At 46.5% G+C, this 24,287-nt stretch overlaps 1 protein-coding gene across 5 annotated transcripts; it reads right to left on the bottom strand.

The window, feature by feature from the left end:
* On the bottom strand, window positions 1–22,827 carry FHIP1B (FHF complex subunit HOOK interacting protein 1B). Of its 5 annotated transcripts, none has more exons than XM_057749141.1 (12): window positions 22,719–22,827; window positions 13,125–13,453; window positions 12,354–12,992; window positions 11,832–11,990; window positions 11,552–11,638; window positions 11,177–11,344; window positions 7,563–7,642; window positions 7,146–7,351; window positions 5,970–6,749; window positions 3,348–3,526; window positions 3,026–3,188; window positions 1–523 (listed from the first exon to the last, which is right to left on the bottom strand). In XM_057749141.1, exons 2-12 carry the CDS (start codon window positions 13,260–13,262, stop codon window positions 162–164), a joined length of 2,961 nt encoding a protein of 986 aa, XP_057605124.1. In that variant the 5' UTR covers window positions 13,263–13,453; window positions 22,719–22,827; the 3' UTR covers window positions 1–161. The 5 variants fall into 5 exon arrangements, with proteins under 5 accessions (XP_057605124.1, XP_057605127.1, XP_057605125.1 ...); XM_057749144.1 differs by having other exon boundaries at window positions 6,552–6,749; XM_057749142.1 differs by having other exon boundaries at window positions 7,188–7,351.
* Window positions 22,828–24,287: the final 1,460 nt, after the last annotated feature.

Below are 24,287 nucleotides of genomic sequence, written 5' to 3'. Positions count from 1 at the left end.
TAGAGATTTCCCTTTTATACATATTGCAACGAGTTCTCCAGAAAACATTCATCGGAAATAAATTAAAAAGTCCTCTTGCCACTGCCTCCAAACATAAAAAGGAGCCTACACCCTGGCCCCAGCCCAGGCCACTCAAGGCCCTGATTGTCCATGGAAGAAAGTTAAGGATTGAGGGGCCCGAAGCCTGAGACAGAAGGGCCAGATCCCTCCTCTGAAGTATCCAACAAGAAAGGTGAGGTGACAGCGTGCGCCTGGGAGATGGCAGCCAACTCCTTGAGAAACTCAGGGAAAATGACTGCACAGTAGACAGCATTCTTGACTCGCAGAGCCTCACCTTGGCGCTCAGGGGCCCCACCCCGGAGGGGCAGGACTGGCGGCGACGCCCCAGGGGAGCCCCCACCTAGGCCAAGTCCTGCGCTGTCTCTCCCAGGCTGAAGAACCATCTGTGCCGCCTGCCGAGCCCTGGTTGGACTGTGTGCGTGCCGCAGGAGCAACTCCCCCAAGGACGGCCTCCGGCTCTTCACTGGGAACAAACAGGAGTGTCGTGAAGGTGCTAGGGTCAGACAAGGTGCCATGGCCTGGCAGAGGAGATTCCAACCGCACTCCCCCCACCCACCCCCGCCACCCCGTGCCCAGGTTCATGGACTTCTGGACTATGACTCTTAACTCCAAAGTGCTGTCTGTCCAGCCTCCTTCCCTCTATCCAGCCTCCCCACCAGCCAGCCATCATGCTCAGCCTTTAGTCAATCAACTCTTCAGACACTTCATTCCCAGACAAGACCCCTCCCTTCTCCAGGCCCCTTCACCTTGAGGGATTCTCTTACTGCTCCTCCCTTTCCATTCTATTCTACCACACCAAGCTCCTTCTCCTCAGTCTGTAACATGACCTTACTTCTTGCTGCCAGGCACCTTTCTATACTAGAGTCAAACACTTCCTCCTTCCCCCTGCCTATCTATAACACCTCACCCACATCCTCTGCTCCTTCAGTACCAACAGGGGCTATGTATGCAGTCATAGTTCAGTGATTTTATCAGATCTTTCACACACCACTGTCCCTCCAAGATCTGCTCTTCTGTGCCACCACTTAGCCTTCCACCAATCCCTCTCCTATATCCACCAAAGCCACCCTCTACTGGTTGTGGCCAGACAACTTCATGTCAGCTTAGACTCAAATGAATCACTTAAAATGCTGCCTTCTCTCCTCTAATTTCCTGCCTAGATTCCTGGCACTGGATCTATTCTTGGCCCTGTCTAAGATCTAAGAGCCTAGACTCTAGGAATTTAGTCTCTAGACCATGATCCCGTTCCCATTCTCGACCTCTAATATTGGCTACAGAGATATGCTAAACAGATACATCAGATTTGGCATTCAGAGCCCTTTACAACTAGGTCCACACACTTCCTCCCACCTCCTCTAGAAACTCTCTACAGCACCCCCTGCTTTGGCATCCACACCTATCTGCTCCTCCTGGAACCCTCCAGGCTCTTTTCATGCTTCTGTAGCCCCTTCCGCCTTAATTTTGCTCTCCTCAATGTTTTCATCCTTGGCCTAATTTCTCCATCCCCACCTCTCCTCTAATGTGCCCTCCACTAACTTCCCAATTTATTCCCCATCACACTGCATTTTAACAACTTGTTCTCACGTCTTCTATCTCATACATTAATCTGTGAGTTTAAGGGCTTGGACTCTGTCTTATTTACCTCTACATCCCTGGACCCTCCACCGCAAACACAGTACCAGGACTATGGAAGCAAGAAATTCTTCCTGGTACTGGACCATGAGGAAATCATGCTAAGGAACTTCAGCTGGGCCTTCACAGCTATATAGTAACCTTTCTGGTACTCTCTTCCCACCTATACGCTTCCCTCCTTAAGCCCGCATCTCACCTCTGCTCTCTTGCTCAGCATATTATTTTGCCTCCTACTTCAATAAGCAAATAAAGGATGACTTCGATTTTCTAAAATTTCCCTCCACACCTCAAAACTCCCCTGGTACATATCATTTCCTCCTTTGATCTCTCCTCATTTGCCTCAAATCAGGGGAAAAAACTTTCCTGGTACTCTGGATCCTACTTACTTCTACCACGTTTGGGACCGTGCTCCCTCAGTTATGACAATCCTCTAGTCACTATGTAGCCTATCAGCTTTTTGAAAGCAAAGATCTCATCTTGTACCTCTCTGAGTTCCCTGTACCAAAGACAACACCTAGCACATACGGCAAGCACTCAGATACTTGCAGATGAAAGATCTAAATTTAAAATATCACGGTCATATTTTACTCTTCCTTCTTCCTTATACCACACAACCACTCACCAAACTCTGCCAATACTTCCTTCCCATTTCCACCTTATCAAATTCTTCCTTTCTATTTCCACTATTCTAATTCAAGCCTCACAGGTCACATCTGCATTATGGCAGAAGCTTCCCGATTGCTCTTCTGACTCCATTTTCTCCTAGCTCCAGTACACCTAGCGCATGAACTAATATACTTATCTCCCCACTCCCAGAGTTAAGAACTTTCAATGGTTTCTCACTGCCTAAAAGTTTACAACTCCTGCTCAGCCCAACTTCTACTCTGAGAACCTTCCACTCTGACCAAATCTTTCCGGCCTTACTACCAACTCTTCCACTACCTTCCAAATCCCCTGCTCCAACGAAACAGTTCTGCTGTCCCCTGAACAAAAGAATAAAGCCATCCCACTCCTTGACTACCCAAGTCCTACCTACCTCTCAAGGCCCATGTCTTTTACCAAGCTTTAACAATGTATCTCACCCTAGAGACTATTCTGTCCCCTTGCCTGTCCCCAATTTCTAGGGTAGTTTTTGTTGGTACCGTTGATTTGGCTCTCAGTGGACAGAACCATGTTTTTCCTCTGACCAGAAACCTGAGGACAAAATCAAGACTCCACTCTCTACAACTCCCCAGTTCCTGGCACAAGCCTTCCACCTTAATAAGAACTCAATTAACCTGAGCTAATCAGTTGCCTAGGGAGGACAGGGAGCCGGTGGCAGGGTAGGCCTCACCTAGGGAATCCGATCGGCGGGCGGCAGATCCTGCTGCAGGGCCCTCAGTCCAGTCCAACTTGCCACGGGCAATGAGGTACTTCTTGGCTTTGGATAGCAGTGCTGGGAAGTCCTCCTGGGAGGCTGCAAAGCTCTCAATCTTATTCTTCACAGAGCCCAGCACCTATGAAGCACAACTTCATGACACTTCTGGGTGGCTCTAGACTGACATAGTCCTTTCTAGCCCCACTGGGCCTGTTCCCAGCCCCCCCAGGGCCACTCCAGCTGCGGGCCTGGCCCACCATGGAGCCTGAACGCACCCATGCATGCATGCATCGCACACCTGCAGCAGGGACTTGACACTGGGCTGGAAGACCATGTTGGTGTTGAGCAGGAAAGAGCGGAGCAGGGGCTGGGGGTGACAGGCCAGCTGGGCCACCAGCCCCGTCAGCAGGAAGTTGACATAGACGGAGTTCTGCAGCATGTTCTCGAGTTTGGCAAAGAGCACAGCCATGAAGGGGCCTGGGGGGGTGGGCACAAGGACACAAGGCCTGAACACAATGCACATCACACGCATTCCTCCCCAAAACAAGAGATCCCCCCAACTAGATGAAAATTATTTGTATGTCAGAAAATTATTTGTATGTTTAAATATCTTGTGACCACCTATTCTGGAGGAGATAAAATGGCAGACACCAAATGGACCCACAAGAGGTCCAGATGCCAGCTTTATACACATTCTAGCTGAAGAACCAGACCACAGGCTCTGGAATCAGACAGACTTGGTTCAGATTTTAGCTTTACCATTTACTAGTTAAGTTACTGGATGAATCAAAACTCTCCAAGCATAGTTTCCTGCTTGGTAAAATAAGAAAATACACCCACCTCATAAGGTTAAGAGGATCACAGAGATGCTGATACACAGCATTTAGGCCAAAATTTAGCAAATTTTAAGTATTCAATAATAGCTATAAGCTATATAATATTTTTCAGTTTTTTAAAAAGCTTCACCCAAGAGGACAACTGAAGAAAGAAAAAATGAGAAAGTGATTAGGACCAAAGGAAGAAATGAGGTTACACACAAGACAGAGGATAACACTAGACCTGAGTCAGAAATAAAGCAAGAAGAAAGCACAGTGAACTACATTGGTCAACTTTTAGTTAGGGGAGAAATCTTTGGAGAACCAAAGAAGAAATCAGATCTGTTCAGGAGCTGGGAACCAAGATAGTGAAACAGAATTTGTAGGAAAAAAAAGAGCTTAGTTCAGGGCCAGAGAAAACTGACTCAGGACAGACACTTTGGTGGAAAAGAGGATGGCAGAAGGGATTAGAATGATCTTCTGGGAGAACTGGCCTCAATTGAGCCAGATCACCAGCACTAGAACTGTAAACCATCACTGTCTGTCTGGTCAGGGATTTGTCGGGGAGAGGAAGTGTGCCTAGGAACTGCACTATGACTTGAGGCGGAAGAACAATGAAGGGCAAAAGACACTGAATCCTGAAAAAAGATCCTAGAACATTCTTCACTCCACATGCACATGACTAGCCTTAACTCTAAAACAACTCTAGATTAGCAGGGTCCTAAGATACCCCATAACTTCGTCCTTCTCATCTGGGGGACTTTTTTGCAAGAGAAAAAGCTCAGATGAGTTTACGAAGAAGACAAAGGACAGAGCTTCAATTGACGCTTCAAGAAAGTGGTAAAACTTGCACACCACGTCCTAGTTGTGCAGAACAGGAAAGAGCAGAGCAAAGGCTAAATAAAAGATATATTTTCTGCAGTCTGCAAGAGAGACTTGTCATTACTCCACAACTAAAGGCCTGATGCTGTGCAAGCCGCATGGCAGCATATCCCAGGCCCAGTTAGGACATGTACTGATCAATGCATAATAACTTAACTACAAACAACAGGAAGATATGTGGGTGCCGTGGTCAACTTGTATCTGCCATGCACCCAAGAGATGATAATCCTAAACTACCACGTGCTGAGTTCTCACAATGCAGCAGCATCACAGTAAGTGATTTACATGCATCAAAGACATAGATGGGACGCTAACTCAAGGTATGTCTAGTCCAAAGCACTACACAGCTTCCAGAAGTGCCTCCCCACAAATCCCCAGCATGGGGTGTAGAGTATGAACAGGAGCCAGATGAGGCTTGGGCTGGGTAAAGCGGGCTCTCAAACAAAAACAAAGAGTTAGCCCAGCCACTCAGGCCAGATCTAGCCCCAGGGTCTGTTGGACAGGCCAAAAGAACTTAGCCGGGGGCTCAGGGCCATGCTCTGTCACTTGCCCTGATAGAGGTATTTCACTCTATCTGCTTCAGTTCTTACTACTAACCATAAACCCTTAGAAAGTCTTAATGAGCAGTCAGGGCAACCAACAAGGTACAAGGATAGGGAACAGGAGAAACTTGAAATTGAGCCCTTCTCTAAAGAGGCTGGGAGAAAGGAGGCAAGGGCAGAAGAAGAGAAGTACACCAGACAGCTGACACTGGGTCACAGAAGAGCTGACAGGAGACCCAACACCCAGACAGATACACTGGTGGGAACAACATGGAACAGCATGATTTACAGGTGCCTCACATACAGGACAGCACGTATGTCTCCCACATGGTTCAGATACATTATGGTGATTCACCAGGAAACACCAAACACAGGATATGCTGATCACACATCCCAGGAAACAGCCAGACTGAGGAAGAGGAGGAACATGCACATAGGACAGATATACAAGGCTTAGACATAAGTCATTATTCAAACCAGCACAAGCATGGAAGACGTACAGACAGACACAGAGACACAAGTATGACATGATATGTATTTGGAGGGGACCCAAGCAAAATGGATGAGGAGCTAGGCAAGTACACAGGAATGACATGGCCAAGAAGTCTCAGAAATCAGCACAAACATGTTGAGAACATGCAAAGAGTACACAAAGGAGAAGACCTAGGCTAAGTAGCTTACCAGTGAAGGGCTGGCTTGGCAGCTGGTTGAGAGTCCGCAAAGGGCTGCTGAGGAAGGGGCCAGGGGGCTCAGGGGGACAGGTGAAGCTTTCGTAGGCCTCCTCCTCCTCAAGAGGTAGTGAAGGCTCTAGAGGGGGCTCTGAGCCAGCACCCCCATTGCTCAATGCCACCTCCAGCTCCCGGAGCTCCTGCCCAAAGCCCTCTAGTCCTGCCATGCCCTCGGAGGTGCCCTCCAGTAGTTCCCCAGCTCCCTCCTGTGGCACCCGACGAACCTTCTTGGCCCCCTCAGGCCACGGTCCTGGCACCCCATTGAGCTGGGGAGGGGGCAGGTGGCCAGGGCCCTCTCTTGCACCCGCAGCCAGCCCCCCACTCCCCAGCTCTTCCTCCTCCCCTTCCCCCGCATTGTCCCTGTCCTCCTCAGGCAGCAGGCTGCGTTTCTTAGTCCGGGAGCCAACAGGACTGGGCTCAGGAGGGGGCCGCTCGCCATCATAGGGGGCAGACCAGGTACGGCAGGCCTGGACACAGCGGTCCACACCGCGGCGCGCCTCACGCAGATACTCCAGGTAATTGTCTTCCAGCTCACCAGGCTCCTCCACAGGGCTGGGCCGTCGGCCAGGGCTGGAGGCCGGGGATGCAGCAAGCCCTGGTGAGCGAGGGGCCGGAGCTGGGGACTCAGAGCCACCCAGGCTCTGCTGGCGCAGGAAGAGGGCCAGACGAGATGGCGTGGAGGGCCGGGGTGCCGTCACCACAGAAGAGGAGTCAACACTTGGGCTTCCAGGGCCTGCAGAGGGCAAAAAAACATACGAGAACTCAAAGAGCCAGAAGCGCAGGAGGAGGGGTGAGACACCTTGGGTAACAGAGAAGGCAGCGAAGAGGCAGAAACATGGGACCGATTCGGACAGCTGACTCTCTACCCCTCAAATTAAGTTTTCCCTCATCCACCACCCGCTCCTCACCACCACCAACACCACAAAAACAACGGAAACAGAAGAGTACAACCGGAGTGAAGAAAAGGAACAGCTTTCCTCAGAAGCTACATCTCTTTGGTGAGGTTAAGGATCCACCCTACCACAGCCCTCAGCAACCTCCCCAAAGATGGAATGCCACTCGTGGCCACCTCCCTCCTCCCACCCCGGCCCCACCTTCTTGCTGGGCTCCCCCAGAACCCAGGCCATACCCGTCGTGTCCTCCCTTCTCCCTGCCTCTCTGCTAGGCCCACCTCGTGCCCACGAGGCATGCTCTGGACGAGGTGGGCTGGAGGCACGGTGCCGACAACAGCGTGGGATTAGGGAGAGAAACTTGTCTGCTGCTCGTCCATATAGGTCCACATCACGCACAGCTGGCTTTTGGCTCAGCATCACATGGTTACACGGGACAAGATACCTGGGAAAGACAGCAGAAAAGGGACACAGGATAGATCAGGAAGGAAGGACAGGGCTTGGGAGAACATCAGTGGAACTACATAGCTTAGCCAGGCTTCGAGAGGACACACACAGGCAACCCCAATGCAACCCATCGCCCCAGCAGTGCACAAGGCCCTGAGGGCCCTGAGGGTTCAGGATCAGCCATCCCTCAGCCCTGTCCCCACAGGTACCTGAGAACCAGCTGCAGCAGGACATCCTCACAGCTGAGGTTCAGTAGGGTCCTGAAGAGACTCAGAGAGACCATGCAGAGCTGGGGGGGTGGGGGAGGAGGGAGGGAGTCACCATAAGAGCTCTCTACCCTCCAAGATGTTTACCAGATGGAAACCTCCCCAACCCCAGGCCCAACCAACCTCTCCTGGAGCAACAATGGCACAGGGCCTGGCACAAAACAATCATTCAAATAGTAAATAAATGATCACATGATCTTTGTGGTCAAAACTTCATTATTCACAGACAGGAATGAACCACATGTCAGATTTAATGTATTTCTATAGACCATACATAAGTCAGCAAACTCTCTGGCTATATATACCTGGCAGCAGAGATACCAGCAATACTTAAATGGAATGAATACCCATGAAAAGACCCCAGGAAATACTGGGACTGAGTGAACGACTAACAGGAGACAACAGCAACGTGATAACTATCTGTCATGATAACTGTTGGCAGACTATAGCAGCATAGTAATTGAATGCCTACCAACAAAAAACCAGAGGGAACCTGGAAGACTCCCAGCTGGGAAGTGGGTGTGGCTATGAACATGGAGTCTGCGTCACCTCTCCAACACCAGTGTCTCTCTCCAAAGGTAGGATAAAGAAAAGTTCAAGGGCAGCTGGCAGGAAAAGAAAAAAATAGGTGGGTCCAGAACTAAGGAAACCTTTTGTTTTAGAAAAGTAAAAAGGGTGGTTTGCCTCTGCCTAGGTGAGGAGAACAGACACATGCAAGCACTCCCTCACTTCTCTGAATCCCCAAAGCACTTTCCCTATATTTTGCTTATGGCAACTATACCTTGAGCTCCCTGAAGATAACTATGGGGTCTTAGTCTATAGCACTACCTGCATAGTCTAGGTGTTCATCATTTACTAAATGATTGTGGGGGAATTAAAAGCAAATCATGATGGGAAAGAGATAAGATAGCAGTTCACATTTTAGACAGCATGGATATTTATTCTAAATGATCATTTTAACTGGCAATGAAAACATTCAGACTCACTGAAAGATTGTGTGGTAGGTAGAAAAATGGCCCCTCAAAGATGTCCAGGTCCTAATCTCCAGAACCTGTAAGTATTTCACCTTATGTGGCAGAAGGGACTTTGCAGGTATGTTTAAGGTTATTAAGAAATTTAAGATGGGGAGAGTAGCCTAGATTAGCCAGATGGGCCCAATCAAATCACATAACTCTTTAAAAGAAAGGAACCTTTTCTAGCTGGGTCAAAAGAGGAGAAATTTGAAGCATGAGAGGGACTCAATCCATCACTGATGGCTCTGAAGATGGAAGAAGGGATCACAAGCCAAGGATTTAGTTGGTCTCTAGAAGCTGGGAATGGTCCTCAGCTGACAGACAGCAAGAAAACAGGAATCTCCGTCCTATAACTACAATTAAGTAAATCTGACTAATGACCCAAATGAACAAGGAAATGGGTTTTCTCCCAGGGCCTCCAGAAAGGATACAGTCCCGCTGACACTTTGATTTTAGCAGAGTGAAGTCCATGTCAGAGACATGACCTACAGAACTGTAAGATAATAAATTTGTGCTGTTTTAAGCCACTATGTTTATGGTAATTTGTTATGATAGCAATAGGAAACTAATACAGATACTCAGACTAGCTAGCCAGCATGATTCACCTTAAGCCACAAAAGTCAGGCTATAGCAGTTACGAAGTCAGGCCAACAGAATTGAACTTAAAAGGGCAATACAGGGAAAAGGAAAGCAATTGCATGTTTAACAGGGGCGTTCTGAAATCAGAAGAGATTTCGTTCCTCCAAGAACTGAGAACCAAGAACAAATACCCCAAGACCATGAAAGGCTCCTGAGACCAGGGGACAAAAGGCGAGACTAAACAGAAATATATGCTAAAGACACTGAGGGAGAACCAAAGAAGTTAAGATTAAGATAAAAACAAGATGGACAGAGCCTAGCAAAGAAAAAAATAAAAAATCAATCCTAGGAAGGAAATCGACATTCCCAAAACATGAACAGGACATTCCATGAGGCCAAACAAACTTAAGACCATGGTTGAATTTCAGCATAATTACAAATAAAACTTTTTCAGCATCTTTGTATAATTAAAGCTTTGACATCTATTCCCTATTGGTTTATGCCAATAATTCTTAACCCAAGGCATATATCATAACTACATTTTGAAATATTATAAAAATACACATGCCTTAGGTCTACTCCCAAAGATTATAACGCAAGAGATCTAAGGTTGTTGTGGTTATTGTCATTTTCATATTTTAAAGTATACACTTGGTTCAGAAACACTAGTCAAATCAGAGTCAGTCTAGAATATCTCATATACACCCTAACGTAGCTATTCAGAAACCTCAACTATACAGAACATAGCTATCCAGGAACCTTACCTACCTGGGTACTCTACTACCAGGTACCTCAGTTATCTAGAACAGTTTTCTAGAACCCTTAGTGATCCAAGAACTTCTATTTCAAACACAAGGACCCAGAAACTTCAATTATTTATAATAAAAGAAGGAAACAAAAATAGTGGCAGAGCCAAAATAAATGGCATAAAGTCCTGAGATAAACTAATGCTTTATTCCCCCAGAAAGACTTCAGGTCTTTATTATTTAGAAACAATTTACTCCTATTTTATATACATTTCTATTGGTTAAAATCTAAACTTCTTACCATGGTCTACAAAGCCACACATGATCCGAACTTACTCACCTCTCCTTCCCTTCTCCCCTTTGTTCACTATACCTCCAGTCACACTGGTCTTTCATCTCCTCAAATACCTTTCATTTCCTCTTCCCCATTTATGTCCTTTGTGTGCATCGCTCCCTCTCCCTAGACTGTCCTTCCACTCGCTCTTCAGTAGGATAACTCCCAAATGACCTTTAGGTCTCAGCTCAATGTCATCTCCTCAGAGAGATTTTTTTGACCACTCTACTGTTTTCTAAGCACCCTGTTGGGTTTTTTATAACAATGACCTCAATTTTCAATTATTTTAGTTATGTGTTTGCTTGTCTACCTCCCCTATGAAGGAAGCTCCATGAAGCCAGCAACCGCTGCTTACCATTATATCCTCAGCACCAGAGAGCAGTATGACGCATTCAATCAAAATGTTCAGGAGGAAGGAACATAAGTAGGCATGAGGGCAAATAGGTGCCCCAAGTTACAGCAGTTCGAATACAGCAAATCCAAAGGGAAGGAAAGGTAAACATACTAGTAATAGCTGGATCATCTATCAAAGCAGACACAAAGCCTGAAGAAGTGGTCTCAAGTCACTCCCAGCTGAAGAGAACCTCAGGCCAATGCTACATTACAAGTGTCGCACAATGGCAAAACCGAGAGCTATGATGAGCAGCTGAAGTCATCCAGAAAAAGTAACTGTGTCCTAGATTCATATATTACAAAATCAGGGGAGCACATTAAAACTGTACCCAAAACAGTTAAAAGTTTAATACTAGAAAGAAAATGCCACCTAACTTTGAAGTGATTGCTGGAGACAAAGGCCAAAGAAGGGCAGGAACACCCTCCCAGAACAAAGGTCGGAGAGAGAAGATGGCTCACCCAGGTAAGCCAGGACAGAGGTAGGGGCCATACCCGGGAGTTGCTGCCAATACGGGCAACAAGGGTGTCAAGGATGGTGTGGGTGTCATGCCGGTGTAACAGCAGGAATCGCAGGAAGGTACGGAGCAAGGCAGGCTCTGAAATACTCCGTAGAAAAAGTTCCAGATAGGCGGTACTGGCGATCATCTCCTCCACAGAGGTCTGGACGAAGGGAAGAGAAAGTTTGGAAATTTAGGGCTTCCCCACACACACACTAAGCCATTTCCCCTAAATTCTAAGGAGGTACCAGGAGCAGACAGGGAAAAAGGGAGGAGTACCCAGCCCACTGCTGCCCAGATTGGTCCTGGCATTGAGGTTACCACCCCTCAACCTAATCCCTTAATCTACCTTGCCACCAATGACTCTCACCTTGTGCAGGGCAGGGCCCATGACAGGCACCAGGAACCCATTATGGATATAATCAACCAGCTGCTTTTGCACCAGAGGGTGAGCCACCTGTAGGGGTGCAAGAAAGAGGATGGAGGCTTTTAAAGGGGACCATTATTAGGAAGGGAACAGAGTGGCAGAATACAAATAAGCACCCTACTCCCAAGCTGAAAGAAAACCAGAACTCTGGGAAATATACCCCCTCCCACCACATCTGCCCAGAATGACCAAGGGCCAGACCTCCTGGGAACCCCAGTCCCACCTGAATGACTGCATTGCAGAACTCTAGGGAACTCATGAAGAGTGCGAGGGCTGGCACTCCCAGCCAGTCCTCCCGTCGCAGGCAGTGCCAATCATCCCCTGGAACTTCAATCTTCCGAGGCAGTGAAGAGTACAGGGCACTCAGCCCTGTGGCCAGCACCTGGGGGCCATCCCCAAGGACAAGTTACCAAAGGCTCAGATAATATAGAAAAGGGTGACAGGGAACTATTAACCAAAAGTTTTTACGGGAGTAGGGGCAAGCACCATTATCAGAGCAGATATTTAGTTATCCAAGGTGCCAAGACTTCACCTGGAAACACTGGCCCATGAAGAGCCTTCATACTTGCTTTGTTCTAAGCTCATGTTTCGTCCCCACCCCAACTCCAGGTGCTGATTTCAAACCCAGGGGGGCTACTTCCTGAAGGAGAGGGCCCTGGTACATAGCGCCTCCACATCTCCTGGACAGGAAGGTGCTCTCCAGTGCTTATACCATACCCTACCCCCAATCCCAGGAGGTGCTGACCGGGCAGAAGTAAGAGTGATCTGCGATGTAGTGACCCACAGTGGGACTTCCAGCTGATAGAGCCATGAGCAGGAGTAGGGCATCACGGGCCTGCTGGCCCAGGGTGCCCTCTCGATGGACAAAAGGGACAAGGCGAGAAAAGAGGAGAAGTCGAGGAGCAGCTCCGGGCTCAGGAGGCGGCTGCAGGAAGAACTCGAGCAATGAAGGCTCCCGGGCCAGACACACGCACAGCTGGCTGAGAAGTAGCACCAGGCCTTCATCCAGTGCCGGGCTACTGGGCACAGGGCGGCCACAGGCATCCAGCAGGATCAGCAGAGCCTCACGAACTGGACCATGCCGCAACAGTGGCTGGCGAGCTTCACTCACTAGCATCTCAAATAGTTTCAGTTGCTCAGCCCGCCGTTCCTCAACCCCATCCCCAAGCTCATCCCACTGAAGCTGCCATGTCAACACACGGGTCAGCAGATCCTCATGCAGAGCAAACTCCAGCAGGGGCCCAGGAGCTGTGGGGGCCGAAGGCACCGCACGATCCTCTGCCAGCAGTGTTAGCATCTGGTAAGTGTGGTTGCGCACAGCGCTGAGATCGTCTGCACCTCCAGGAGCTGCCCGAGGGCCTTGTCGCTCCAGGATTCGCACCACCTGGGGAATCCGGACAGATGAGAGAAGAAATCTAAGATGATAAGGTGACTAGATGGTAAGGTGAGAGAACACAGAAGGTTAGAAGGATTCAGGTAGCCAGCAGATTGGGCCCTTCAGCCTATAGTCTCCTACCTGGGACCAGTGATTCTTGAAGACCATGAGGCAGGTCTCAGGGTCAGCCATGACAGGGGTCTGCAGACTGGCCCCTTGTGGTACACGGTGCCCAGGGCCCCGGGAGGCCAGTCTGCTCAGCCAGTTCATCCTCTCCATGAGGCAGGCTGGACAGAGCCAGCGGCCAGAGGGCCACACTCTGAGAATTTGCCAGCTGGAGGCTTTCTCCACTTATGTCTCTAGTCTGCTTCATCCGGTCTGAAGGAGCCAGCAGCTGTCCATGGAGCCAGAAGATGTACCAGGCTGGAGTAGTGAGCCCAGAGGTCACTGCCTGATCCAGACCTACAAATCTAATTTAAAGAGAAAGGATGGAAGAGGTTAACAGAAGTTTGCCTCTTTCTACTGCCCAGCAGGAAGAACTCAGAACCACCACACCACACACACAGTCAGCACCTTAAAATCAAGATGTCTAAAACAGAACTCATTCCAGCACGAAACTTGTGTTACTCCCCCAGCCTTCTCCACCTTAATAAATGATACCAATATTCACCTACCTGCTCAGGTCAAAAACCTAGGCATCATCCTTCTTTCTTCTTGTTCTTACTTCCAATATCCAGTTCATCAGCCTATCATCTATGCCCTCCAAACAGGTCTCACTATTGCAATAGCTTCCAATCTGGTCTTCATGCTTCCAGTTTTGCCCCTCTGAGAATCTATTCCCCACACAGCAACCAGAGTATTAAAACAAATTATACTACGTCTCTCCTCTGCCAAATACCCTCCAATGACTCCCTTATTGCACTGGCAGCAATTCAAATCCTTTACCTTAGTCTCTAGGGCACTATATTATCTAACCTGTATAACCTCCTACCATCCCCCTCCTCACTCGTGCTTTACTCATACAAGGCTTCTTGAATATTCGCTCTTCCTTCTGTCTGGAGTGCACTTTTCCTGATCTTCACATTGCTCATATCACTCAGTTCTTTCCAAATGCCATCTCCTCAGAGAGGACTTAATTCTATCTAAAGAGCACATCTTCCTAACTTCACTCTCTAGCTTCCTAATCCTACTTTCTTCTTAGCAGTTTTTCTACTTTCTGAAAATATTTATTTGCTTATTTATTTGTCTGTTTTCCCCACTACAATGTAAGCTCATTGAGAGCAAGGTTTCTCTGTTGTATCCAGTACCTAGAGCAGTGCCTAGAGACTCAACAAATATTTGCTGAATGTATGGATGCTTAAGTGAATGAATGAATGAACAAACAATGAACAATCAGGAAATCCAGTCTTGATCTGACTCCAGCCCTCTGGGACTGTTGAGGAAGAAATTTTTCTCTAACTATTACAAGTCCCTCCCTAGAAGCACACCCAGTAGGAAATACACAAATAGACCCTTAATTGGCAGAATAATCTTAAGAGGTAAAAATTCAGAGCCAACAAAAACAGCAAAAGAATTTTCCTTCTAGCAAAGAACACAAGGATACACTCCCATAAACACACATATACCCACTCCTGTCAGATGCATCCAACAGTCACTCCTGGGGACATGACGTGACACACTCACTAGAGAAAGGGGAAAAAGTACCAAAACAGCTGTTGGCCTCAGCTGTGGCTCACAGTTCCTTCTTCATCACATTTACCTCCCCCTCAGCAGTACTGTCTCTCCACAATATCTCACAAGTATAAAAACTTGAGAGGGAAAAAAAAAAAACTTCAGAGGAAAGGTGTGGTTCAGTAGTCCTTCCTCTTTATACTCAACAGGGCTAAAGGAACCCAGAGACCTGGCAACAGCCCCACACTTTGCCCTCCAGTTATATTAACCACCATCCCCTTCTACCCAGATACACTCTCTCTCACCATTATCAGCTCACGACTGAAGAGAGCAACTATGCTTAAGGAAACCTTCTAGTGAACAAAAGACAGTCTTTTTTTTTTTTTTTTTTTTCCAAAAAACAGTCTTAGAAAGGGTGGGGCCAGTCCTAAACAGCAGGCAGGGCTCACTCATTGATTAAGTCAGTGTACATCATACCAATAAGTACCAGGGCATTGTGCTAAGTCGCACTGGAAATATGAACATGGATAAAAACAGTGGGGGAAGCATAAACAAAAACTCCGGTAAGTATTATAAACAGAAGTATTTACAAAAATGTCATGGGGGTACTAAGGAAAGCAACTAAATCTGCCTGGGAAACTATAAGAGGATTCCAGAAAAGCGATGATATCTGATTCTTTAACAATGAGATACTGGCCACAAAGAGAGCAGAGGGAAAGGCCTTCTTCATATTTAAAACAGTATGTACAAAAATATGGCACTATGAAAGAACATAGCAAATTTGAAGAACAGTTGCAAGTTTGGTGTGGCTTAATCTCCTGACTATTTAGAGAAGAGAGATACAATATTAAGTGGAAGAGTAAACATGGGTGAAGGTTATAAATATCACTGAATATCATGCTAAAGAGTTTGGGTTTTCTCTATCAACACCCTGGAATAAAGGAGGTTTTTAAACAAGGAAATGACAAGATCAAATTTGCCTTTAAAAAAATGTCACATGGCAGTACCAGGTGGAGCAGAGAGAGACCAATGGCAGCAGACAATTTTTAAGAACCTGTTTCAGCAGTCCATTTAAAACAAAACAAAACAAAAAGGATGGCATGAACTAAAGGGGTAAGAGCAGAATTAGAAAAGATAAATCTGAGATTCACCTCTATGTCCCATAGCATGTCCCATGTGATAATGAAATTATTTACACCTGTAATATCTGTCACTAACAGCAAGCTCCTTGACAAAAGGGACCGTATCATTCATTCTTCTTTGAAATCCCAGTGCCAACATAGTACCCGGCATTCAAAATGTTTGTGAAACTGTATGCTGAATTAAAATCTTATACCAAGTAACACATACTGAGCACTTACTATGTGCCAGGCTCCATTCTAAGCACTACATGTTATGGCTCATTTAAGCCTAATAAAAACCCTAGATGTATTATTATCTCCATTTTACACACGAGGAAATCAAAGCCTAGAAAGGTTGAATAGTCAAAGTTAGCTAGTTAGTAAGCGGCAAGAATGGGATGCAAATGCAGATAATCTGCCACCAGACTTCACTTAATTGTGAAGTAAAAGCAGTAAGACCTACCAAATGAATGGAGGAGGAGAAAAGACCCCAATATGAAGTATAAGAGTCGCAGTAAAAGATAATTCCATTAACAGACTAGGAACACGTAACAAAGGGAACTGTGTTTTAGAAGAGGATGAGTACAGTTATGGACATGTTAAGTTTTGAGATGCCCACAGGATATCCATGTCTGGAAAGCAAACAGAAATTATACTCGAGCTCAAGAGTAAAATCAAGACTAGAGATATAAATCCAGGAGTCACCAGCTTATACGCAGTAGATGAAGCTATGGAAGTGGGTGGAATCACCCAGAGAGATCAGTAGATCATGAAAGGAGCCAAGGGTGACATTCTGGGGAAAACCAGGATTTTAAAAAGCAAAGGAGGAGGAATGTTTAAAAAAGCCTAGTGAAAGTAGCCAGAAATGAAAGGAGAAATCCAAGAAATAATGGTAATCTAGAAAACAAGCAAAGGGTGTTTCAAGAAACTGGAGGTTGCCCATAGTGTACAGTCTACAGAGAGATAAAGTATAATGAAAACTGAAAATAGTTAGTTGATTTCAGCCAGTCAGATAGGGAGCCTCAAGGGTGTTTGTCAAGTCAAGAAAAGAAGTCTGAAGAAAGTAACAGGTTGTGGATAAATAAGATGGGGACAACTGTCAGAAAAATCAAGTACAGTACTAGTCTGAGAAAAAAAAGTATACCACTTTCACTGAGAAAGGAAGAAAACAGCAAAAGATAAAGGATGGGTGCCATTTCAGTAAATCTGAAAACTGAAACAGGGGAGCTAATATCTACTACCACTCCCCACCCACATACTCTTCCCTCCCTCACTCACCCAAGAGAGTTGGGGAGAAGAGCAGGGGGTAGAAGATGGAAGAGCCACAGAAAGCATGCTCAGTCCATGCAAATGGTTTCCTATAAACTATCGAACACAATCACACTAGCTAGTATCTATCACCAGCAGAGATGCACTGGAAAAGGTACTTACCCGTCTGCCCTAGTATTTAAGGTCCCAAGTAGGCATGGGCTGAGGAAGGTAGAGCAAACAAGTGAGATTACTGGTAAGAAATCTCCCCTGTTACCAGACCTGTCACTTGTTACTCTTCTTAGCCCTGGGATACTGCATCATCCCTTGCTAGTTTCCTTAAACTCTACTCATATTTTTGTAAATATAGTCCATTTATTATTAAATTCTTCCCAAACCTAATCTGTCCCATCTGCTACCTTCAAGGATCCTGACTGCTGCAAGAATATTACTGGTTACAGAATGCTTCCTCAAACATACCTCATTTGAGGACTGAAAACAAATAGCGGCCCTAAGGTCAAGCAAGAGTAACACAAAGTAGTAAATAAAGCATGAGCTCTGGAGTCCCTCAAACAAAGGTGTGAATCTCAGTCTACCATTTTCCGACTTCATGACCTTAAATAAATCACTTCACACATCAGAGCCTCAGTTTCCTCATCTACAAATTCCTGATGAAATATGTATTGTTACTGTTTTACCATTTACATAAGATAACCTATATAGAAGTCCAGGTGCTCTGTAAATGACCTTTTCCTCCCCTCTTCCCTCTCCTGATCCTGTCTGACCAAGGTGCCCTCATCGCTGACAGAAAGCAGAGATCTAACCTACTCTGACACACGCATCCTCACCAGCTCAGGCATACCCCAGGGAGCTGCAGAAGGGCCAAGCATCCGGTCTTAGCAAAGTGAGGCCTTAACATGTCCAGCACTAAACTGCCTCCAGCTTCTAGGACTCACTTCCAAAGACTAATGAACAGCTTCTACCTTGTGACACACCTGGGGCACCCACTTCTGCTCCACTGCTGGACTCACATAGGGCACTGCTCACAGAGCCAAGGGGAACTGGCCTCCAGGACTTTCCCTCCACACCCCACCCCCATTTCCTCAAAGACCTCAAAGAGAAGAGCCACACTGAAATCAGTGTCTCAGAACCCAAAAGCCAAGGCTCAACCTCTTCACATACTTCAGAAACCTAAAAGAAAGCCATAGCTTTCTGTCACCTACTTAAGACCCCCTCACTCCCTGCTAACCCTAAAAAAGTTCAGAACAAGAAAGAAGAGAAAGGAATCACCACCCTATTACTGTGCCCTTTCCTCCCACAGCAAAGTCTAGGGAAAAGTAAATCCCTCTTCCCAAATTTATCTACAGGTTCAGCTGCCGGGAAAAAAGAAGCTGATCTTTCAGACCTCCCAAATGGCCAAGGTCAAGCACTCACCGTAGGACCCAAAATACAGCCTTATAGGCATACTCAACAAGGGTATCCACCAACCTCAGAATAACAAGCACAAGGCAGGAAGTGGCTCAGCCTCAATTAGAACCTTTGCCCTGGGAGAGGCAAAGAGGGAGAGGGAACTGGGGGCAGGGATACACCTGCAATACCTATAGCAGACAGAGAGAGACCAAAACAACCTTCTAAGAACAGGTCAGTGAAGTTCTAAGGCTTCTCTCCCCCTACAGTGGCTCTTCCTAGGCTCTTCCTCTTATTGACATAAGAGGCAGCGATGGGCTGTTACCCTATATACTGAAAGTAGAAAGATCTGATTAAAACCTCATAGTAATACAAAAGGGAAAACCAAACAAACAAACCCCACCTCATAGGAGCCTACAATCTAGAGCTCAGCTTATACATATCTTCGCTCCTTGTCTATCCCTCAGCTTATACATATAAGACAAATAGGATATCAGTGTATGGTCCTAACTCACTCCCACCCCTCTCCCTAGTACCACCTCTGTTTCTTGCAGGGATCTCCATACCTAACTCCAGCAGAGCCCTCATAACTCACAATGTGAACTCTACTGCAGTGAGTTTTACAACAGTAAATCCGCATGTCACACGCGGCTTTCTCCACCCTTTTTGTGGGAGAGTGACAAAGAAGTCAAAGAGGAGGTGAAACTGAACTACATCCTAATGGATGAGGAAAGTTCACTGGGCAGAGAAGAAAAGGCATTCCTAGTAGAGGAAGCGGCTATTACAAAGATATCAAGGTTCAAAAGAGTAACATGTTTGTTAGGGAACTGTGAACAATTTATTCAAGCTAGAACACAGAGTAGAGAGAGTAGCAAGAGATGAGGCTGGAGAGGTGAGTCGAGGCCAAATGATGCCATATTAAGGAATCTGGATGTTGTCCTACAGAACACAAAGAGCCAAAAGTTTTTAAGCAAAGGAGCTCCTGATCAAATTTGTATTTTTAGAAAGATAATTCCAGGGATGGATTAGAAAAGAGCAAGTCTGGAGGCAGGAAACTGCCGGGGGGAAAAATCCAGATGAGAGATGAGGAGGAAGTAAACTAAAGCCTTAACTGTGAAAATGTAGCAGTGGAAATGAAGAAAACAGAGATAACATAAACGGAAATGAAGATTTTAGTGACTGACCACATACAGGGGGTGAAGGAGCAGAAAGATGGAAGATAACACTGAAGCCCTTCCTTGGATTGAGATACAACTTATGGTGCAAAAACAGGCTTTCAAAGCAAAGACAATGAGTGCTGTTTTGGATATGTTAACTGCGATACCTGTGGAGATATACAGTAGATCACTGAGTAAATACGACTGGCACATGGAGAGAGACCAAGACTAGATACAGAGAAGTAATCACCTCATTATGATATATTTTTATGTTTCACATTCTCTCTCTAAATTGAAATTATCTTTTCATGTGTCCATCTCTCCCAACCAGATTGAAAATTCCTTGAGACTTCAGAGGACCACATCTTATTTATCTTATCTCATAAAATGTGAGCCTAACAAGGGCAGACTATATGCTGAAGTATTTGCTGAATGAAAAAATGAAGTACTATATGAATGAATGAATTTGTCCTCCCAGCACTTAGCAGAGTACCTGGCACACAACAGATGTGGAATACATGGTTACACACAGCACCCCAAACATGTTTCTGTCTTTACAACATTATCCTCAAATATGTTTCATCTTCTCAGATCTATCACTCAGCTATATATCATAAAGCAAAATCCATTATACTTAATGCACTACTATTCAACAAAGAGTTCAGTAGAGCAAACAGTAACCTTACCAAACCCAGTGCTTTCTCCAGAACAACCAAGAATTTGGACAGTCCCTAAGAACCCTCTGACATGTGACTGACTCACCTATCACTATCCCAATGTGATCCAGGTATTATGTACACCTGTTCCTATGTTTTTGCCACATTATTAAATAAAACCTTCAAACCCGTGTCACCCTCAAAGTCTTTTTAACCTCTTTTGGAAACAGAACAATTACAAATCATAAAAAAAAAACTTTTTTCCCAGTATAATGTCCTGCATGTCACCACAACCCTTCCTATACATCACAAGCTTTTTACTCCACATCACCTTTACTCTCTGTTACAAACTTTTTTCCCAAGTCATTATCTCTCTCATGAGACCAAATTTTGGGTCCAACTTTGCCACTGTATCACTATGTGATCTCTGGCTCCTCGACGTGATTCTCTGCCTATAAAATAAGAATTCCTGCCCTTGCATACTTCACAAGGAATCTATGTAATTCAAGTAAAATCTGAGATCGCTATGTAATGCATGAATGCCGTTTAGATGTCAGACAGTAATTCTACTGTATAAATGCATGCTTCCTCAACATAATACAGCAGCCATACTATCATCACCCTAAATTCCTGGATTTCATGAACCAGTAGAAACAGGTTTTTAAAATTTTTAAAAAGGATTGTTACTTTTTATTTTGGTAAACAGATCCGTTTTTTAAAACCCATCATCCACTGTCACCATGACTTCAACAGTGAGAGAGCACTTTAACACCAAGAGAATAGGAATGATAATCTAAGAATAAATTTATCTTTATGGAAAACTCATGTTCCATATGCTGTCTTTCTCTCCTTCCACCTTAAATAGGTGAAAACTTTCTCATGGACTGGCACTGTCCTTGGCCCAGTGTTTAGGAATCATTGCTCTAAACTTTCATTATACATGTAAGTTCTATAGGGTTCTGACCACCTGGGAAGATTGCCAAGGGTTCCACCAGCATCAAAACCTGTTTGGCCTCCAGAGAGAAGCAATGAAAACATACCACAGGACAGAACAGTTGGTTCTGAGGCTCAGACTCTAGAACAGAATGGGGACTTGGGCTGCCCCTAATTCTCAAAGAATAGTCTGGATAGGGAAGGTCTTCCTCTTCCTGAGGTTGGGGAAGGTATCTGCTCTGTGGCAGACTGTCAATAGAGAGGAAATTTTAGTGGTGTGAAAGGAGCCATTACCTGAGTGCCAACCCAGCTTTCTAGAATATTCAAAATTTCCATGTGCTTATGGGTTGGCAGGGAAAAGGGGACCTGTAAAATGCTAATCAAGTGAACCCAATAACATGTCGTGGAGGGAGGAATGAATTGCAAAGCGATAGGAGAAAACTTTTGGGAGTGGTAGAAATGTTCAGTACCTTGAAAGTGGTGATGGTTTCACAGATGTAAACACATGTCAGAACTCATCAAACATGTACATTTTAAATATGAGTAGTTTATTGTACATAAATTAGCTTTTTTAAAAAAAATTTAACCGTCAGAAAATGAAAGCAAAGCCATCCTGTTTGGGAGTCTAAATACAGCGCTGTACATAACAAACCCTGATTTTCATGAAAGTAGAATTAGCAACCGTAAGTGGTTAGTCCAATATAGATGGCAACTGTCAAAGCCCCACAGCTCAGCACAGGTAACGAGCAGCAGTGGAGTAAGGGTGCCCAGAAGCAGGTGCAGAGAAAACAAACACAGGCAGTAAAAGCCAAATCTCCATGAAAGGGACCATCTTCATGTCTGAAGTCCCAAGGAGGAACTCGAGGGAACAAGGGATTCCAATGATGCCTCTGTTGAAGAGTAAGCCTCAAAAATGATTCTCCTTATCACTTTTACTACTGCCCACGACGTCTGCATTTTTTGATCCTCCAAAATATGCAGAGCTCATGGAGCAGAAGAGTCAAGTGCACAACACTTCCACCCAAGCTGTCCTACTCAATCTCAAACTACTGCTTTCACTGGGCAGGACACTCCATTCAGAACCGAGCTCTCACCTTTATGCACAACTCACAAGCCTCACTCCCCCCTCCATGCCCTGTCCTCAACTCCCTCCTGATGCACCACCAGCCCGCATGCTCCCGCCTTCGCCCGGTCCGTTCCCCCTCCCCGCACAGGCCTCAGCCCCTCACTCTGGTCCCAGGGCTGTCCCTCACCCCTGCCCACAGGAGCCCCAGATCCTCAGTAAGTCGTGTTCACAAGTCCCTTCCACTTGGCCCCTCAGAAGGCACCCCCCCTCATACAACCCAGCTCCTTACTTGCCCACTCACCCCGAGGCTCTCGCCCTGCTCCCCTACCTTAGACACTCACACCCGGCCCCTCACCACATGCCAGCCCCTAACCCTGTCCCCTGACAACCAGGACAGTCACCAAACCCGGTGCAGTCATTCCCCAGCCCGTCATCTCCTCTTACGCGCCTCTCCAGGCCCTCCGGCCCTTACTTACTGTTCACTCACAGAACCCCGACCCTGACCAGGCCCGATCGCCACCTCGGTGCTAGGTGAGTTCAGGCCGCCATCGCTCCTCAGGCGCACCAGCCGCGCCCCGCCCCGCGCCACACGCAACCCGCGCCCCCGCGCACCACACGTAACCGCCCAGCGACGCACCGCTGGGCAGCGGCGTGCCAGCTCATTGGCTGGACCCGGCCACTGCCAGAGCGTTGATGCTTGTTTCCTGGCAACGGCCGAACGCAGGGGCGGGGTCGCCGACGGCATTCCGAGGAAAGTACCGCCTCTTCCCCCAGGTTCCGCCCCCTCACACTGCAAACCCCGCCCTTCTGAAGGACTCCGGCGTGTCATAGGGGAAGACCTCTGGGGAGGCGGAGGCCCGCGGGGCGGGGGCGGAGCCTGAGGAAGAAAGGTCGAACCAGAGGGCAGAAGGCGGGACCTAAAGGCCACGTGACTTAAAGGGGCCGGGAAAGTCCAGGGGGCGGGGCTTAGGACCGAGATCCAGCTGAAAGAGAGATTAACATGGTAGGGGCGGGCTCACGGGTCCTGGCGGTGCTGACAGTGGAAGAGGGGGCGTGAAGAGGGCGGAGCTAACAAGAGGCTAAGCCTGAGGGGAGGAGTCAGTAGGTGGGCGGGGCCTGTGGAAAAGCAGAGCCCTGGAGAGGGCAAACAGCGAGTGGTCTAGCGTATTTTTTGCACCATCTGCGCGAACGGCTTGGACAGTACTCGGGCGATAACCGCCCCTCGTTGGCTCTCCAACACCTGCTGCCTCGTGATCCCCTGGACACTACCGTTTTCAGTCACTCAAGGAACAAGGAGTAAGCGCCTCCTTGTCACACGGGATTCCAGATCAATTAGAACCAGTCTCTGCCCTCCATGACCTCAGCCCTTATAGCTAGACAGTTGCAACGTAGTGTAATTGCCATCAAAGAGAAGCACTTAGCGTGTTATGTGTGTTTAGAGGATGAAGGGAAAGAAGAGCGAAGGGGCCTAGGGAAACCTTCCCGGTGGAGATGATGTCTGAGCAGTCTTGAGAAACAAGAGTAAGATTGAGAAATAGACGTTTCAGGTAAGGTCTGCAGTTTAGTTGAAAGTATTATATCCATGTTAATTCCCTGGTTTTGATCACTGTACTCTAGTTATATAAGATGATAACAGGGGAACACAGGTAAGGAGTTTACAAGGACTTTCTATTTATGTTTGCAAATTTTCTGTAAGACTAAAATTAGCTCAAAAGGAAAAATATTTAAAAAGAAAAAGAAATGGAAGTTACAGCCCAAAGGATCAGCACATAACAAGGCGAGAAAGAATGGACAACATATGGGAGGTACTCTGGAAACGACAATCAGTACAGCTTGTCTGGAGCCTAGGGAACATGCAGAGGAAACACTGTGAGATGAGGCTGAAGACACAGACAGAGGTCAGGTACCAGAGAGCTTTGTAGGCTGTGTTAAGGAGTTTAGATTTTTATCCTTGGGATAAAAGAGAACTATAAAGAGTATTATGATCAGATTGATAAGGTGCAAATTAAAATAGTAAGGATGTAGAGAAACAGATATGTGGTTAT

This window comes from Hippopotamus amphibius, chromosome 9 (genome assembly GCF_030028045.1).
Source record: "Hippopotamus amphibius kiboko isolate mHipAmp2 chromosome 9, mHipAmp2.hap2, whole genome shotgun sequence".
Lineage (NCBI taxonomy): Eukaryota > Metazoa > Chordata > Mammalia > Artiodactyla > Hippopotamidae > Hippopotamus > Hippopotamus amphibius.
This window is presented reverse-complemented; position numbering and strand designations above follow the sequence as displayed.